General features: G+C 46.5%; 1 protein-coding gene across 1 annotated transcript in view; it reads right to left on the bottom strand.

The window, feature by feature from the left end:
• Positions 1-528: 528 nt before the first annotated feature.
• Smarcc1 (SWI/SNF related, matrix associated, actin dependent regulator of chromatin subfamily c member 1) overlaps positions 529-19,763 on the bottom strand; it is a 130,090-nt gene continuing 110,855 nt past the window's right edge. The window contains exons 26-28 of the mRNA XM_010624569.2: positions 14,276-14,534; positions 3,517-3,678; positions 529-1,053 (exon numbers count right to left, since the gene is read on the bottom strand). Of these exons, the coding sequence (XP_010622871.1) occupies positions 950-1,053; positions 3,517-3,678; positions 14,276-14,534 (525 nt within the window). The 3' untranslated portion in view covers positions 529-949. The remainder of the gene's footprint in view (positions 1,054-3,516; positions 3,679-14,275; positions 14,535-19,763) is intronic.

Genomic DNA, 19,763 nt, shown 5'->3' with positions numbered 1-19,763 from the left:
AACACCACACCCACCCCAACCCAGCAAACCATCTGCATAGAAACCCAGAGCCGGTGGGCCTGGGGAAGGAGTGGCGTCTTCTCGTGTTTGTGCTCTCCTCTACCATGTACTAGGTAAAACGGCACGTTCAGCCAGGCTGGGCGGAGGCCTCACGGGAAGCACCAATCGCTGGGTGCCCCCACTTCCACCTCTTCATTCTGGTGCACTGATGAGTGGCCAAAGTCTCAGGAAACTTCACCAGCAGCACCATTCTTAGCTCAGATAAGCAGAAATAAGGTCACTTATAATGCCTTAAGGTGTGTCCCCTGTGGCTGTAATCTTCTGACCATCACCATTTTTTTGGTTCCTATTAACTTAGGAGGCTCTCCTTTAAAATCATAATATAAAAAAGGATGAAAATTATAGAGGATTATCCATAGAAGCATAAAACTAAGCAAACAAAACAACCCCCCCCAAAAAAAACCCAAAAAACAAAAAACCAGCAGGAGAGCAAAACTTCACACAAATGTAGGCTCTCCTTTAAAATCATAATATAAAAAAGGATGAAAATTATAGAGGATTATCCATAGAAGCATAAAACTAAGCAAACAAAACAACCCCCCCCAAAAAAAAACCCCAAAAAACAAAAAACCAGCAGGAGAGCAAAACTTCACACAAATACTAATGCTGACAGAACCTGCCAGTAAATGGCCAACACCTCACACTGGGACGGGAGAAATGCAGGCTGGTTTGAGGACAATCACCCCACACTGTCATCACAGGCTTCCCACTGAGCTCAGGATGTGTCAGAGCACAGAAAGGGGGTCAAGAGGAGTGGGGAGACACAGGTGTGCGTGTGGAGCTGTGAAAATAAAATCCTGCAAGAAACTCAAGGAGGCCGAGGAACTCATGGTCTTGTGTCCCCGCTCCAGCTGTGGCGGTGGGCGTGGAGGTGTCCTGTCTCTTCAGGCTAAGGAGTGGCTGAGGCCGGTGGGCCTGGAGCAGGCGGAGGAGGCACACCATCCGCAGGTGGTGGCGGCGGTGGCTGCGGCTGCTGCTGCGGTGGAGGGGGATCTGCAACACACACAAAGAGGCCGTCACCGCTGGACACAGGCTGGGAGGAGGGGGGCAGTGAGAAACAGCGTGGCAAGTACTTTTTCCCTGGAGCAGACCAGTCCTGGGCTGCCGCCACTGGGGCCCGAGTGGTCAGGTGCAGACTCTCACCCATGCCACAGGGACATGGACGGTGCTGGCAAATGCTCACTCTTTCAAGGCCCATTCCTTCTAAGAAACACTCCACACTCTTGCGCAACTCCGTGGTATTTTGGCTAATTTAAGAGTTCCCTTTACAGAAGCTTAAAGTTTCATTTATTTGTTTTGTGGAACTGGGGACTGACCCCTGGGCATTTACACTGAGCTATATTCCCAGTCATTCTGGGATGGGAGTGCAATGTCCTGAGTTCAATCCCCAGTACCTACCTACCTAACTAGCTAAATAAGAAAGAGAAATTTCAGAGCCAGGTGTGCTGGTGTACACCTGCAATCTCTCTCAAAAACCAAAATGAGGGCCAGGGACTTAGCTCAGTAGTTCTGCCACCTTCCTTGAAAGCACAAGGTCCCGGGTTAGATCCTCAGTACCAAAAAAAGAAAAACAATAGCAACAAAAAAACCCCCACCAAAATGAAACAAAAAATTCTCGTTTTGTACATAGGGTCTTGTTCAGTCCTTATATACCTCAGGCTGAACTCAGACTTGTGACTCTCCTGCCTCAGCCCCCCCACAGCCTCTCTAGGGCAAACAGAGACATGTGCTACCATACTCAGCGCCCTTTTACTAATTTTATTTCTTCAGTTAAATAAGCAGCTCCTTCCTGGCCAAATACTGTATCTTGTTTTTCTTTTTCTCACTGTCTTGACTCACTGGGCACAAAACATTATCAGTTAACTTCTTGATGCTTAATTCTTTCCACCAGGGCCACAGAACTTCAATGCAGCAGCTGCTGACAAGGTGGGGAGGCCGGGGAGGCCCTCACAGCTCCTGAACTGCAGTTCTTGGTTTCTGGCCAAAAGTAGGTCAGGTCCTGATGGGAACAATTAATATGAGTGTCTGGGGCCTGTTCCTTTTTCAACGTTAGCTGCTTTTGTGCACAAAGGAAGCCTAGCAATTATTTAATCCAGGGCTAAAAAAAATCTCTAGATCTTGCCAGAAATGAAAACATATGAAACAAAGTACAGGTTTGCTTACAGTCAGTTCAGCCAGCCCTAATCCCAAAAGGTTTCCACCCAAGTCCCAAGCTCTAACAGCATCTGAAGCCAGTGAGTCTGAGGCCAGTGAGAACACCCGTTCTTTTGGTGATGGAAACCAGGCCTGAAGAGGTGGAGCCACTTGTCCAGTATGGCCTGCCCAGAACCCAAGAGTCAGGCCAGCAGCTCGGAATTCCTCGAGCAGACACACACCAAATTGTTCTGAGAACCTCAGAATCTCCCACAGCACAGGGTGCTCCAGCGGGGACCCTTAAGGACAGAGTCCTGAAGTCACAACACAGAAGCCAGCAGGACACAACAGTGATACAAACCAACAGCATTATCACTGCATCACAGATGGCATGGGCCAACTGTGCTGGAAGCCAGTTCATCTGTGCACTGCCTGTAAGGTGGCTTGGGAAGCACTTTTTTCTGTACTCACAATACTGTAACCTCTGACCACAACACTCCAGAGAGAACACTTTTCCCATACTCCCAGCCAAACCATGTCTTTCTTCTGTGCACTACTGTTCCAGCCCCTGGGGATCCAAGGTGAACAAGGAAAGTCTGTCTGGGTAGCCTGTCTCCTTGGCCTAGGAAGTATGCACTCAAGGAACTGTGTAATCATCTTGTAACTTTTAGTAAATCCTATCCAACCGTTCATTTCTTTTTTCCCAAAGTTCCTGAAGGCCAGGGATTCTTACGTTTCTTATTCTTCTCACCACATGTATCAATTTCCAAATGAACCAAGGATTAGCAGCACGGCTCGGGACATGATCGGCTCTGGAAGCACTATGGGGTTGCTTCCTACTGAGCAGGTCTACAGGAGGAAAGGGCAGGCCACAGCCTCCAGAGCAGCCCTTGGGTGGCAGGAGGAGAGCAAGGGCTTGTGAGAGATGTGACCTGGCCTCCATATCCAGCCCCAGGCAGAAGCTGCTCTGCAGGACCTCTCAGTTCTTCCTACAGCTGGGGATCCTCCTCGCAGTCTATGCTGCCACCACCAATTCATTAAGAACAGCTATAAGAAATGTGTTACTCCAAAAAGCCCCTGCAGGGAAAATAACCATTAGAAACACTGCATGTGCTGAGACTCAGCCCTCCTGGCCTCCCTGCAGACTCTGCTCAGAGCAGTGTGCCTGCCGTCACCTGTTCACCTGCCCCCTGGAACCAGAGCAGTGGCCTAAACTGATCTTCTGGAACCCAATGTCCGAGCTAACGCTGTCCACAGAGAGAACAAAGCCCTTGGCCCTTACCGACAGACCACAGGGAAACGTGTCTCCCCCGTGCTACTTACACATGCCGTTAGGCGCTGTGAGGGGCCCTCGGGGTCCTAAGATGCTCCCCGGCATTGGAGGCATACCAGGAGGGGCGGCACCGCTCCCCGCAGGGTGGATGCTGGCTGCGACAGTGGGCATCATGCGGCCTGGCATCATGGAGCCGGGACCTGGCATCTGACCTGTGGACAGGGAGGGCAAAGGTACTATGAATGCACCAGGCAGGGAAAGAAGGAAGGGTCAATTCACTCTTCACCGTGGCTGCTTCCCTACAATAGTTATCAAATATGAACAAAAAAAATCTGTACTCATTCCTGTGATTTGCTATTTACTAATTTATTTAGGGGGCAGTTATGTGGGAAAGAGTATCTGATTATTTTACACTCTGGCAGAGGCAGATAGCTGTTAAGCATTTACAAGCTGTGAACTGTAGTAGATGCTTATAATCCCAGGATTTGGACGGCTGAGGCAGGAAAGATCTTGCGTTTGAGGCCAGCCATGGCAACTTAGTAAGAATCTGTCAGAAAGAACGAAAGTTAGATTAACCAATTACAAGTAAAGCATCTCTAAAAGGAAACATTCACTCTGGTTTGGGTGAGCAGTGCATTGCCAGTATCTTCCTGGGCATGCACAGACCAAAACAGAAAAGCGCATTTTCCAGGAAGCCAGAGCACAGGCCAGGGACAAGTGCTCAGTACAGACTGGGTTGGTCTGCAAGGACAGTGACATCACGATCAAAAGAGGGCTCTGCCAGGCATGCTGGCACACAGCTGGAGTCCCAGCCAACTAGGAGGCTGAGGCAGAAGGGCCAAAGTGAGAGCCATCTCTGATAACTTAGTGAGACCCTGTCTCAAAATAATAGGTCTGTAGCTCAGTGGCAGAGCACTCTGGGTCCCATCCCAGAACTGATGAAGACAATGACAACAAAATGAAAGAGCACAGAGAGGAGAAAGTGATGTGAAGAGGACAGAGAGAGGTGGCTGTGAGTCCAGGATGCTCTGCACCCCAGGCGGGAAAGGGGTACAGAGCATGCTACCATGGGTCCCTGCCAGGGGCACCACCTGGCTGGGTGCTGAGCCTGTGAGAACGCACTGGGATTGCTGGAAGTCACCATGTCTGTGGTGATTTATCACAACCTCTGGAAAAATCCACTGTGGCTCAGGCACTTTATGAAAGAGTGCTACAAATTAAAACTCGCCCAATCCCCAGGGAGGAAGGGGCACACGGCGAAGTTTGGGCAATATAGACAGCCAGCAACACACAGCTTGGAAGCGGGGTCCAGATCTGAATGGGGATCTGTTATGTGCCTGGCTTCTGGGGGAAACAAGTCTCTAAGGGGCCACTCAGAGCTCCTCTCCGAGCAAAGAGCCACTCCAGACACATCTGCGGCAGAGCCACAGGGCAGGCAACACACACTGGGCAGCAGTGACTGTCCATCCTGCAACGGGATGAGCCCCAGACGCTTGCTCTCCCGGCAGGCGGTGCTATTCCTCAAGCTATCTGCTCAGGGCTACTGGCCCACTTACCTATTTCCCTACATCTTGATGGCAGGAGCTGGATAGGGCAGCTTCAGGCTTACTCAAGGGTGTCAGACCAACAGCTAATAAAACTTTTCCTTTCACTTTCTGTAAATTCTGAAGTCTTTCTGAAATGAAGGTTCTATACCCTATGGTTACAGACAAGGTCATAAAAACCACGGAGGGGCCAGGGATGTAGCTCAGTGGTACCACACCTACCTCTCACAAGCGCAAGGTCCTGTGTTTGATCCTTGGTACCGCAAAATTAAAAACGAAACAAACAAAAAATACCACTGAGAAATGGGAAGAGAGGCTGAGGCAGGAGGACTCTGCAAGATCAAGCACTACCCAGGCAACTGATCACTTAGCGAGACACTGTTAAAAACTAAAAGCGTGGGCCAGGGATTTAGTTTAGTGGCACCGCGCCTGCCTCACAAGCACAAAGTCCTAAGTTTGATTCCCAGTACCAAAAACAAAACAAAACACATGTGTGTGTAAAAATAAAGGGCTGGGAATGTAACTCAAAAGTCACTGAGATACTGGCTTGAAGGGTACAAGACAAAGGCTCTCAGAAGAGATGGCAGCAAAAAGGCAGGGCTTGAGGACAAACATCCGCTTCTGCTTCTGGGACCAGCCGGAGACAGACACCCACCGCAGAGCGGGCTGGGTGCACTCCAGCACTGAGGGCCGCGACTGTGCCACTTTGGGACACGGTTCTGGAGAGCAGTCAGGAAGGAGGAAGGGTCTGCTGTCTGCCAGGCAGTGTGACAGTGATCTCCTGACAGCCCAGGAGAAAGATGACAGGAAAGGTTCAGAGCCGAGATGAGGAAGCTCTGCCCCACAGAGGCTCTGGGATTTGGCTCAAAGTTGCCAAGAAGAAGAGATGGAGCTGACATTCAAACTCAGAGCTGTCTGGACCCAGGCTGATTCTCTACCCCAGACTACTTTAAAGGAAGATTTTTTTCCTTTGGAAAAGGTGATTTTTAAGGACCTAATGTGAAACAAAGTAGATTTAAGAGGACTGGGGAGAAGAGGAAATCAATTTCTTGTAGCACAAGCCCTGCCCACCTGCAACCTAAAGCTTATGTTCTGTGGTGCTGCTGCTCAGCTATTCCCAACGGTGGACAAATGACACTGGCTGAAAGTGCCCCACTAACACTTACTATCAGGAAGCAGCAAGGGCCCACAAGAACCTCAGATGCCACAGAGGAGGCCTCACCAAGCAAAAGAAAGGGAGTGCTGTATTTTCCATTTAAGAAACTATTCAGGTATTTCCTTCCTTAGTAGATAGGGAGAGGAGCGGGGTGAGAGAAATGTGGCTTTAAAATAGCAGCACCAAAGCCTAGGACGGTGGGAATCTGTCCTACATACAAGTCTTTTTTCCTTCCTTCCAAAACAGCCGGCACCTGAAGCTTGAGACATGAAAAGATCTGCTAAAATTAGGTTTAAGTTTAGCTAGTAGACAAATCCTTCCATGTTCCCTTAATTAGATCTCTTACTAAAAAGCTTTACCACCCACCCTATGTAATGGAATATTAAGGATTTTATTATTTTTCTTTGGGATGGCAGAGGAGGGTGAGATAACAATTAGGACAGCAGAGGAAACCTGCGCCTAGCCGATCTGGGCCACAATTCATCAAACCACTGTACTTGTCCACATGTCCACACCACAGGCCCTGGCTGCATCCCGGGAGAATGGCAGTAACAATTAGGCTAGACGAGGGGACACTCGGGCTGCGCGGGCCCTGCCTGCCCAGATGCTCTTGGTGGCAGCCTCTACCACGTGAAGCAAGCAGGACCAGAAGAAACAAAGGCCTCACAGACAGGGACACAGGGCTGGTGTGATGAGCTACTCCTCCCCTGTCACTTCAGGCTGAGTCCAGGGAATGCCCTGGGAAGCAACGAGTGGCTGGAATCTGTTCTTTCCTCAGTACGATCTCCCATCAGCAGGACTGTGCCAATAGCTTTAAATGAAAGGCTTAAAAAGCCACTCCCGAGCTGAGAACAGTGGCCTGTTCAAATTCAGGACCCTGCACTTGCCAGACAGGCACAGCACTACTAAGCTACATCCCTGGCCCACCCCCTATTTGAGACTCTGTCAGTCTCATGAGGTGGCCCAAGCTTGCTTTGAACTCACTATGTAGCCTTGGTTGGGCTCAAATTCATGGCATTTATCCTGCCTCAGCTTCCCCAGTGCTAGGATTGCAGAGGTTTGCCATTATATCTGGCCCCGAAACTTTTTTTTTTTGTTTTTTGGTACAGGGGTAGTCAAACTCGGGTCCGTACACTTGCAAGGCAGGCGGAGGAACCACTGAACTAAATCCCCAGCCCATGCCCCTGACTCTTATTAATACATTATGCTGAAGATTGAAAAATTTTTAAATTTTTGCATGAAATTCATGTATGTTACCTAGAAAAATTGAAGGAACACAAATTTGGAGAACACATTTCATTATGTCCCAGTGCTATAGGTGTTCCAAAAGTGAGTCACTAGCCACTGAAGGGTTAAATCTTATTTAACCCAGTACTTTACTGACATAAAATTTTCTAGTTTTATCAATGAAATAACACCATATTTGAATTTCCATCAAATTGGCCCAATTCAAATTCTAATTTTCTAAATATTTCTAAAAATTCCTACACTATCAATGCAGAGGAATATGATTTTTTTTTTCTTTCCTGTTTTGAGACAGAATCTCACTAAGATACCTAGGCTGGGCTTGAATTTGCTGTTCCGCCTCAGCCTCCCAGAGTAGAGTGCTGGATCACAGCCGCACACCTCCGTGTATGGCTTATTTCCTTTTGGCTCAAGTCAATGGCAGGTAACCTTCCTCCGACCACGTGCCAGGGCCCCGGAGTCCAGGTCATCTCACCTATGTGGAGACACTCAGTAGTCAGAGGTGCCCTTTCTGCTCCACAAGAAGCACGGCACAGGGCACCTCAAACGACAGAGTCACACCCAGGCTGGTCTCCTCGTGGCCATCTGTGTGTTGTGGACACACACTGTGCACAAGAAGTGGTCACTCACTACCATGACTGAGGATGTCACAGGGAGGAGGAGGAGGCCTTGGGGAGTCTCTTGATACTATGAAACAGGACAAAGTGTGGCACTGTGTATTTTATCAGATTCTGTCTAAAAATGGATGTGCCAAGTGCACAGCAGAAAAACTCTACAAGTGCAATTCTATAGCCTTTTTGTTTGGTAGAAGCAACTAATTTGGGACATTGCACTAGAGACATGAATAAAACTACAAAAACTGGAGTTCCCAGGTGAAGTTAGGAGTAAGATCAAAAATTAAGCCAAGACAGTAAGCTGGAGGCTGGCAGACAGGAGCCTGCGCACAGGCTGTACTACCTGACAGGGTCATGGTAGGGAGCTGGGAAGCAACAGGAAAAGCTGCAGTGTGAAACTCACACGATGAAGTATTTGCCCGGGCTCATCCACGTTTGATAGCCTAATACATTCACAACATGCTCTATCAACAACCCATAGTTTTGAAAATGATACACTCAGAAAAGGGCTGGGGATTGAGCGCAGTGGTTCCACCGCCTGCCTCACAAGTGAAAAGACCCAAGTTCGATCCCTGGTACCAAGAAACCCCCAAAACAAACAAAAAACCCCAAACAAATAAAACTCAGAAAAGCCAGTGGGTATGGTGGCACCACGTCTGTAATCCCAGCACTCCTGGAGGCTGAGGTAGAAGGATGGCAACTTTGAGTCCAGCCTGGACAATTTATCAAGTTGGTCAGACCCTGTCTCAAAAATAAAAAAATAAAAATAAAAAGGGCTGGGGATATAGCTCAGTGTGAAGGCCTTGAGTTCAATCTCTAGTACAAGGGGCTGGGGGCGAGGACAGGGACCAAAGAACTGGAGAAATGAATTGTTTGGCCTCTACCTTCTCCGTATCACTTTCCAACCTTTCTGTCAACTGGAGACGAATTCTTCCTAACCTTTTATCACACCCTAAGATCTAGCCAAACACCAAAAAGCTAGCCAAATTACCCGGATAATTATCTTCAGCTTCTGACGTAAATGATGTGATTTATGAACTTTTCTATAATTTAGAAACATTAGTTGGAAAGACGTGCTTATGGTTCTCAACTGCAGAACCACGACAAATCGAAAGTAAAGACACTTGCTATTCAAAACAGTGTGGACCCCCTGATTCGGAAGACCCTTCTTGCTGATTAGCAGAATACGATGGACCGCACTCACTTGTTAAACTAGCTTCTGCTTTAAGGGTGGGAGACTATGGCAACTGTAATTTAGTGTTATTCTTAATTTTACTCTGAATCACATTTGATTTTACATTCAAACTCCAATGCAGCCCCATAAAGGGGCTTCCAATTATGGAAGCTGACAAGTTGAGCTGCTGGAACTCTTGCACACTGCTTGTGTACACAGGAAAAACCACGGCAACATCTACAGATGTGAATATCTGCATATCCTACACCCAATCCTCACTTCTGTTTCTTAGGAACACCCAAGAGAACTAATTGTACACGTGTCTACATGTGGATATGCTCATGTGTGTCCGTGCTGCACCAACTACTCATAGGAACAAAAGCCTGGAACCAATGGTGTATTCACCAGCGGGAAATCATCAATGGCAAAAAGGACCATCAGCAGTGGTACGGCGCCACAGCAGAACGCTGCACAGCAAGAAGGCACAGTGTGCAGGCATGCATTTCACAGACATCTCGCCGATGAAGAAGCTACAGTCCCGCCTGTGACATTCAGAACGCCCCCAAGAGCTGTGGTGCCGAAGTCAGGAGAGCTGCACATCAGAGGCAGGAAGCTGGTGACACCAGCAGAGTCTCCGTGAAAAACTCACCAAGGAAATATTTATGATCTGCACATCTTCAATCTCAACAATTCATGTCATAGATTTCAGAAAGCAACAAACAAGTGCTATCTTGCACTGAATAGTCTTTCCCTTATAAACTTGCTATAGAAAAGCCTATTTTGGTAACACGAAGAGAAAAATGACCTATTTTCTCTGAAAGATTATTTTTATCTGTGTTTGCTGGCACCAGCTCACTGCGAGAACAGCCATGTCTGAGCTGGATGCAAATCATCCCAGCCTCTGCTGTCAGAGGAGGCAGCACACGGCACTGGCCTCATTCGGGATCAGATGGTACTCAGTGGGAACCTGGCCTCATCATGCATCAGGACTTCGAGGGCAAAGAGGAGGAGAAGCAGCAAGTGAGACAGCATGAGTGAGGAGCCGGGCTCGACAGCAGCTACCGTTGCCGGGATGTGGCCAGGGGAGACACACGTGCCTCTCTCAGCCGTCTTCTCTGTCCACACACAGAGCCGGACCGCTTCAGAAACACACTGGGTACACTGCTGCTGACAGGAGGCCTTAACAGAACCTAACACCGAGCGGCCACAGTGAACTTCACCTTAAATATTTGTCCCAGAAGTTCTGGATGAAACTTTACCTTCTGGATTTTATTTTTCATTTATCTTATCAGGTGGGGTTGTCTCACTATGTTGTCCACACTGGTATAAACTTCTAGGCTCAAGCTATGCTCCTGCCTCAGCCTCCAGAGCTGGGAGTACTTACAGACATGAACGAAGATGCCTGGATTAGGAAGTGAATTTTACTTAAATGTTTTTGTTTTCTGAGACAGGCTGTAATGATGAGCTCAGGCTGTTCTTGAACTCACTATGTATCTTGACTTCATGGCAATCTGCCTGCCTCAGCCTCCCAAGTGCTGGGATTAGGGTATGTACCACCACTCCTGCTAGGAACTGAATTTCAAACAATTGCTGTTCTTCAAAAATTAATGTGTGATATGTGCACTCCATTAAGCAACTGTATCTTTGATAGCTGAACTATGGTGAAAATCAAAATACATTCAGGTGGGCAGAGAGAGGAACTGAGTAAAGAGTCTTGTACTAAGGAACATGGTAGAAATCTAAGACCATATCTCTCCACACCCGTCACTTAGATCAAGAGGCAGGTCTGATGAAGCTACTAAATTCCACAGGTGCAATTTAACAGGTGTGAATGTGTGGCTAGGCACATTCCTGTAATCCCAGCACTTGGGAGGCTGAGGCAGGGAGACTGCTGTTTCTATGAGGGTACTTATATATGTGAGACAGGGTCTGGGGTCTGCCCAGTCTGGTCTCACTGGTCTTGGACTTGTGAGATCAAGCAATTCTCTCCCTTCGGCCTGTGGAGCAGCTCGGACTCCAGGCATGCACCACAGTACTCTGCTATCAAGAGGGGATTTAGAAATCTGTCCTTTGAGGAAGTCAGACAAACTGACACTGTCACGACACTGTCACGATGAGATCTCCTCAGACTCCCAAGCACCTCTCCATCTTCACTTGCCTCTATAGGCCTTAGCCACAGTATGTGTGTCCCACTCCAACAAGCACAAACTTTGGCTCGGGGAAGCACTTACACATGACTGTAGAATACCAAGTTGTAAAATCCTTATGGGATGATAGCTGCCAGGACAATATGATACATAGCAAGCACCCTCATATATATATATTTTTTTATTTTTTAAAAATTATTATTATTATTATTATTTTTGTACCGGGGATTGAACTTGGGTCTTTGCGCTTGCAAGGCAGGCCACCAAACCGCTGAGCTAAGTCCCCGGCCCTCCACACATATTTTTTAATGGCACTAGCAATTAAAGGCCCTTGTACAGCTACATCCTCAGCACAACCCTTTTTTTAAACTTTGAGAAATGGTCTTAAGTCATTAAGTAGCCCAGGTTGGGCTTGACCTTGTAATACTCCTCTGCCTCAGCCTCCTAAAGTGCTAAGATTACAGGTGTGCACCACCATACTCAGCTAGTCCTACGTTCTAAGAAGGAAATGATGTGGTACGAAAATGATTGGAATTAAGTGCATTTTAGCTAGGCATGGTGGTATAAACCTATAATCTCAGTACTCAAGAGGCTGAACTACACAGCAAGATCCTATCTTAAAAACAAACAAAACGTACATTTTTTTTTAATGTTGCTAGGAATCAAGCTGGAAAAACTAAATTCAACATTCATGACACGTCAAAGAACAATCTGAGTATAGAAAAGAATTAGACTATTGAAAAGAAAAGAGTGTGGTGGCACTTGGTGTACATCTGTAGCCCCAGTTACCCAGGAGGCTGAGGCAGGAATATGCAAGCTTGAGCCCAGCCTTGGCAACATACCCAAGATCCTGTCTTAAAATGAAAATAAAAAGGCTGGAAGACAGGGATTTAGCTCAGTGGTTCTACCGCCTGCCTCACAAGCTCAAGGTCACCGAGTTCAATCTTTGGTACCAAAAAGTCTTGGGTATGTTGCTAAGTGCTTGCCTAGGTATAAGCATCCACTCTGCACGAGGAGGATAATGTTCATAATAGATCAAAACATACAAAAGTAATCTAATTTCTTAATAAGGAAAACAAACAGAAAACAAAAACTGGACAGCAAGTTGGGTGTGGTGGCACACACCTGTAATCCCAGCACTAGGGAACAAAGTCAGCATGAACTACATAGTCTAGAACCCATCTCAAAAAACCAAACCAAGGGCCAGGGATTTAGCTCAGTGGTGCCATGCCTGCCTGCAAGGTCCTGAGTTTGATCCTAGGACTGCAAACAACAACAAAACCACCAAAAAAAAACCACAAAACAACAACAACAACAATAACAACAACAACAAACCTGGGGAGTAGCAATACATTATAGAGGTAACTGAAAAAGAAACGAGTGTTTACCCAGCCTTTCTTTAGATTTTCAAGATTATAATAGGATTGGTCCAGGGATTTAGCTCAGTGGCACTGCAGCAAGCACAAGGTCCTGAGTTTGATCCCCGGTACTTGAGGGGGGGGGATTATAATAGGATTGAGAAGGTCTCACTATGTAGTTTAGGCTGGCCTTAAACTCATGGTAATCCTCCTGCCTCAGCCTTCCAAGTGCTGGGACTATAAGTATGCGCCACCACACCTAGCCTGTTTTTTTGTTTTTTGGTACCGGGGATCAGACTCCGGTCCTTGCACTTGTGAGGCAGGTGGCAGAACAACTGACCTAAATCTCTGGCCCCTGTTTTTCACTTTTAAATGAAACAATCACTTAAATGATGTAAGAATCATTTAAATACAAGAAATCATAAACACAGACATCTCACTATTCACAAAATTCAATGAAATAACTGCTCCACGGAGGGATTTTCAAGGATAGGCACACCCAGGGTAAATCTGTTTTCTTGTGTAATGGATGGGTCAGACTGATCACAGAACCACTGCCCAATCTTCCTGTCCCAAAAGGAGGCAGCTGTCCCTGTGAGAGCATCTGCCCTCAAAGTGTGGTCATGACCTGAGAAATCCCCCATGACTGGACACGCCTAGGAGGAAGGGGAGAGGGAGGACAGTGATGATTATCATGTACTCTGAATGTACGTTCATGCGTGGCCATGGTGTGGAAAATCCAGGATTCTTCAACACAGAAGTGGGATTAAAAGAGGGAGATGAACATTAAGAGACTTAAGAGAAACAAGTCTAGCATGTGGATCTTACCTGAATACCAAACCAACTCAAAGTATTCAAAGAGTTTTAATGATATTAGGAACTGTGGTTACTTCTGTAAACTATGCTTATAGGTACATTAAAGAACAAGATTTTACTGGATAAAATTTACTGGATAGAACCAGGGATTTGGCTCAGTGGTTCTGCCACCTGCCTCGCAAGCTCAAGGTCATGAGCTTGAGCCCCGCTACAATAAACATTTTTTTTTACTGGATAAATTTTACTTCTGAGATGTATTTCTCTCCCCAAAGTGAGGGGGACAGGTGAAAACATACAATAACAATGCTGAGAACCAGTGATGTAGCTCGATGGTAGAGCCCTGGCCTACCATGGCCAGAGTCCGAGGCTCCACCATTAGCACCACAGGAAAAGAAAAAGAGACGTGGCAGGGCGGAGCTCTCATTATGAAGCTCTGTGACGTTACAGGGATTGTTATATTCTGCTCTCTGCTTCTGTCTTTAGTTGAAGATTTCTGTAACAAAGTTAAAAACAGCAGAGAGACGATGACTGTTTAATCTGGATCACAAGAGTTCCCTATAGGGAACCACAGTGCTGTTCATTCAGAGGCTGACTGACCCGAGGAGGGAGTGTCCTTTAAGAGAGCTGTAGAGAAGGAACATGGAGGCTTCCCAAGTTGTTAGACCCAAGCCGCTCACCTGATCTCCTAGACGAGAGAGTGACAGACACAGAGCTGCCACCTGTGGCATGTGCTGTGACGGCTACAGTCCTCTTACCTGGCTGGGGTGGGTGAGGTGGTGGCATCTGGTGGTGCATCAGTGGGTAGGGAGGGGGCTGCTGATGGGGCATCATGCCTGGGTGCCCAGCGGTTCCAAGAGGGGCCAGGCCAGGGCCCCCCGCATGATGTGCCTGTGCAGGGTTCTGGCCATGCTGCTGTTGCTCCATTTGCTGTCGGGCACGTAACTCAGCGTATTTTAGCTGCTCCATGTGGAAGTTCTGTCGTTCTGTAAGCAACTGCTGCCTCTGCTGTTCTAACTGTGAGCAAAAAAGACACATGACACAAGGAGAAATCTGAGGACTGGATGACACAGGACAGACACCCACCAGCACCAAGCTCCCTGCATTTTCCCAGAGACACGGCCATCTGGCCTCCTGCAACATCTACAAAGAGCAAACTGGCATTTGTCCTTTCTCACTACATAGCCCAGGCTGCCTCAGAATCTTGAATAACCCTCTGGCCTCAGCCTCCAGAGTGCTGGGATTGCAGGTGTGTGGCACCACGCCCAGCAAGGCATTATTGCTTGAGTAGTGTATTGTACTTGGACACCTGTTACTGCTACTGGGGTCCTGGCCTGTGTTAAATTCAAGACCTGTATTTCCTATCGAAGCTATTGCTCTCTGACCCACTGTGCGTGTGTGTGAGAGTGAGAGAGCGAGCGAGCACGCGCGTGAGAGAGACAGAGATCTCTGTCAGGTGGGCCTTTAGAATTTTAAATGTTTTCTTTATTCATTTATTTATTTTCAAGGCAGGGTCTTGACACAGCCCAGGCTGGCCTGGACTCCTGGGTTCAAATGGTCTTGTTTTGGCCTTCCTCGCAGCTGGGACTTCACACAGTCTGTAAAAACATTTTCTACGACTCCCTGCAATTTGCCCTGGTAAACCAGACTCCTATCCTTTTACTGCTTTCTCAGATACTACCAAGTCCACCCGACATTCCAAGGTACTCTCTTCTGAACACAGTCCTTTTGATTATCACCGATCTTAGACTGCAACAGCAGAGTACAATCCTGAGCTGACATGGCTTAGCTGTAAAGACACATTTATCCATGCAGGACGTTACCACTGTAAGTATGCACAATTATAACAGGTGACAATTTCACAGAGTATTTTAGTTACCTAAATAAAAACGTGCTATATTTTGAAGTATTTTAAGTATTTCAATATTATAATAAATCTGAGACTTAAACGAGAAGTAACTTATATGTATAGGAAATTCAGAAACCATACTCCTAATAACAGTTAAGCCAATGGAGCTCACTCTAAATTAATTAAACACAAGGATGACAAAGAAAACCTACTTCAACATACAGGGAAAGGAAAACCCAGATCTTTGAAATAAGCACAAGGAAGTCAGCAGGTCTATTTCTTTACGGTAACATCCTCTTCCCTCATTTCCATGGTGAGGGGTTCTTTCCTTGTGCTGTGTGGTCCCATGCTGCAGTCACCACCAGCATACCAAATGAGGTATGCCGTTAATATACAGGACACCCCCAAATTAAAAAAAAAACACACACACAACTTTTGCCTATATAGAGTTAACCTATTTTGCTTGTTTTTATATTTTTAAATATGGCTGCTAGAAACATTTTAATTACACGTGTGGCTCACATATTATTTCTGTTGAACAGCACTATTCCTATGCATTTATTAGGTCGGGGAAAGGTTAACATTTTAGCCTTAGGGAGCAGTCAGTTCTGTGGATAAATACTACATGCTATAATTAGCCAAATGAGATAGAATAAGCCTGAGAATTAGCCTAAAACTCTGGGCTCTAAGCAGAGAGCAGCCTGGAAAGAAGTCACTGGAGAGCCAAGGGAAAAGCAATGCCACTCAGCAAGCACAGCAGGCAGGGAAGTCCTGGGACAGACGGGTGCGTCGCAGCATGGAGACAACCAGCACAGGTGTAAGGGAGGCAATGGTGGTGACAGGTCAAAGCACAGGCCTGAGGTTTTGGTTAGCTGGCTCACAGAGGGAGGCAGGGTTCCCCTCCAGTCCCCAAATGCCCTTTAGGTGTGGGTGCTTCATTTTCTAGCAAGGGCGAAAGGAGGAGGGGAGTCTGGCCACGTTTAATTTGTTTTGTGTGAGAAGGGAGGTGTAAGATGTAAACAACAAGCATATAAATAACAATTCTCCAGAGGGCCAGTTCTGCAGGAAGACTCATCAGTGAGATGTTTGAGAGGCAATGATTTATAAAGGTTATCTAAAGGTTCTGACTATAGACTCTTGATTTCGCTTTCTTAAAATCACTCTTTCTAGGAAATTTAAAACTGTACAATAATTTCCTGAGGTTAGGCTTAAGAGGCTGCCAAAAATGGACCTTTTATCTATGTTCTGGTTGAGTCATTACTAGCCTAGACAGCTTGGCTGAAATTGTGCAGTTATGTAAGAATTACGGAAGTGAGGTCAAGATTTGCCTCTCAAAGCAGGTGAGTTGCTACTAAAGATAATTTCTTTTCTATTTGCTCTGTAGCCCAGGCTGGTCTCAAATTGTGGCAATCCTCCTGTCTCAGCCACCCGAGTGCTGGGATTACAGGTGTGCTCCACCATGCAGAGAGGTTTCTTACTCCCAAGCCAGCATTTATTTGGAGGCTAACCTCATCATCCAGGCAAACCTTGCAAAGAATAGGATCCATTATCAAGAGGATGGGAGAACAGATGGGTGTAGTGGTGCAGGTCTGTAATCCCAGCATTTGGGAGGTTGAAGCAAGAGAATCGGAAGTTTGAGACCAGCCTTGGTCACGTAGCACAACCAGGGGGAGGGGGAGAGGATTGGAAGAAAACTTGTCCAATTTTGCAATGTACAATATGAATGAACCTCAATTATCCTATTCATTTCTGAACTTCACCTGTGATTTTAAAAAATTATAAGAAAGTAGTTAGACTTATAAAAGGGTTTAACACACATACTTATACCCGAGAGAGAACCTGTTTATGGTAGAGCTTCCATACAGGCCCACAAGTCCCCTGAGGTGAGGGCAACCTGCAGGCTCCAGGAGGCCCTCTGCACCGGAGCTGATGCACTGAGCTCCTATCTGCCCTGAAGCCAGCTGAGGTCGCAGCTGTCAGAATACGAAGGAAGGTTACTGAGCAAAATCTGGTAGCACTTTGTGTATTTCAAATACACTCAGGAGCTGACCCTGCGAACTGACATCAGAAAGTCTGTCCCAGACACTATGTATCAGCGTGCATAAGACAGCCACCAAGGCACTGCCTTTGGGATATCACAGACGCACTGAGCAGGAGAGGAAAGCAAGCTGCAAAGGAAATACAGCCTCCAATACATAAAAAATGTTGTGATCACATATAAACACACCTATACACACTGAAAATGTTTTGGAAGACACCACACTAATAGAGATCATCCCTAGGAATCAAACTGAGGGCAAGAAGGACCTTCTAATTTATTGTCTGGAACAAACTTTTTCCTGCAGTATTAGGGACGGACTCCAGAGCCTCACACATACAAGTTAAGCACTTGACCACTGAGCTACCGCACAGGTTCTTTTTTTTTTTTGAGACAGGGCCTTGCTAAGTCACTCAGTTTAGTTCAAACTTGTGATTTTCTGCCTCAGCTTTCAGAGTAGCTGGGAACACAGTGTGTACAATTGCACTTGGCTTACTATCTGAAATTTTAACAAATCACACCTATTTTTGCAATAAAAAAATACTAAAAACTCAACTTATTCCTTACAGATATCTTGATTTTACTGTCTTCTCCATTTCCCAGGACTATGGACAGTCTCAAAAGCTAAAATGCACAGTATAAATGACTCATGTAAATAGGTTATCAAACCCATTAACCTTTGCGACTCCTCTCTGTCTCTAGGAATCCAGTTCTGCAGCAGGACTCCTGTAGCCCTGCTCTGAACCCCATTCACCCCTGTAGCATTCAAACCCTGTCCCCCAACACTGTGCGTGGACAAAGCAGCTGCACCCAAAGCAGAACACACAGAGCACTTTTCAACATCTAGTCACTAAGTGCAGACACAGCTGCAAATGCAGCTGAAGTTCACACAAAGCACATCTCCCAACCTTCATTTGCATAAAGCAGGAGGGGCAGGAAAGAGGAAAAGACAGAGGGACACAAAAATCCATCAACATGGCCAAGGACTGGAATACCTGCTGAGACGCAATGTCCCTGACGGCTTGGCCTCAGAATGAAAGTACCAATCATGGTGTCAGGGATGGACACATTCACTAAGAAAAAACCAAGACTCACTACACCTGAGAAAAGGAAACCAAGTGCAAGGTGCAACTTTGACACCGCTTCATAAGAATTTTTATTCTTAATTACTAAATACAGTGGACCCTTGACTTATGAACTCAACTGGTTCCCAAAGGCTGGTTGTAACTCATATTTGTTGTACATCAATGCAACCAAGATCTGGATGTTTACCTGGGTACATGCCACAGATCACACGAGGCAGATGAATCTTCCTTTAACCTAATTAACCCAAGTTGTTCATGTCAGGGTGGCCCTAACTTGAGGGTCCACTCTACTTAAGCATAAAGAGAACATCCGAGTTTAAGCGGTTAGATAACAAAAGAAACATCATATCTGATTCTGGAAATCTAGTAAGAGAACCAAATGTTTAATTTAAATATGGTTGCCCTAAAGCTCCATATTGCCTGCTGGGTAAAAACTGGTAAAAAAGTGAAGCAGGAGCTGAGTATGGTGGCACACGCTTGTAATCCCAGCACTTAGGAGGCTGAGGCAGGTGGAGTGCTATGAGTTCGAGGCCAGCCTGGGCTCAGGAGAATTAGGTGGTGAGCTCGGTGGCCAGATAGCCCACCATATTCACACAACTATCTGACAGAATCACAAGAGAAAGATGACGGACCTTTGCATGGCCCTGGGCTAAAAATGAGAACAGTAGCTAGATATTGTGCTAATAAATACAGAGAGCCGCACAAAGGTTTGTTTGTGAGCTGGCTGTGTCACTCTACCCGTGTGATGGGAGGGTCAGACCCTATCCACCCAAGCTTCAGTAGCATCAGCAAGGAGCACAAAGAAAGGAATGGCCTGTTTTCACCCAGCGTCACTGCTAGATTTTTGTAGAAGAACATTCAAAGCCATCAGTAATTTCTTGCTTATGGTTTCCTCACGCAATTTTTGGAGACTAAATATGGAAATCTATAAAAATGCTTTCATATAGTGAGTGACCTAATATATGTTCACAAAGCCAAAGGCAGCTTACAAATATGAAACGTCTCACGTGCAGCTGTTGAACACCGGCTTGTACCCACAGTTACTGAACGCTGCTGCGGTGCCAGAACGCACCAGGTGCATGCTGCGCTTCTCTCACTTCATCCTCACAACAGTGGGTGTGGAAGTCCTGGGGGAAACAGTCGTGGCTTTCTTGCTCTAGGACAGCGTACTCCTGCTACAGAGCAGGCTACGTCTTACTTGGGCATGAAATGAATGGGTGACATTTTGAAGTTCAAAGGGTCACCTGGTGGCTGAGATGGTGAGTCTTTAAGCC

The sequence above is a fragment of the Fukomys damarensis genome, unplaced genomic scaffold (assembly GCF_012274545.1).
Source record: "Fukomys damarensis isolate Sample0158 unplaced genomic scaffold, DMR_v1.0_HiC HiC_scaffold_12, whole genome shotgun sequence".
Lineage (NCBI taxonomy): Eukaryota > Metazoa > Chordata > Mammalia > Rodentia > Bathyergidae > Fukomys > Fukomys damarensis.
The sequence above is the reverse complement of the archived record's forward strand: the minus strand, read 5'-3'. Positions and strand labels throughout refer to the sequence as shown.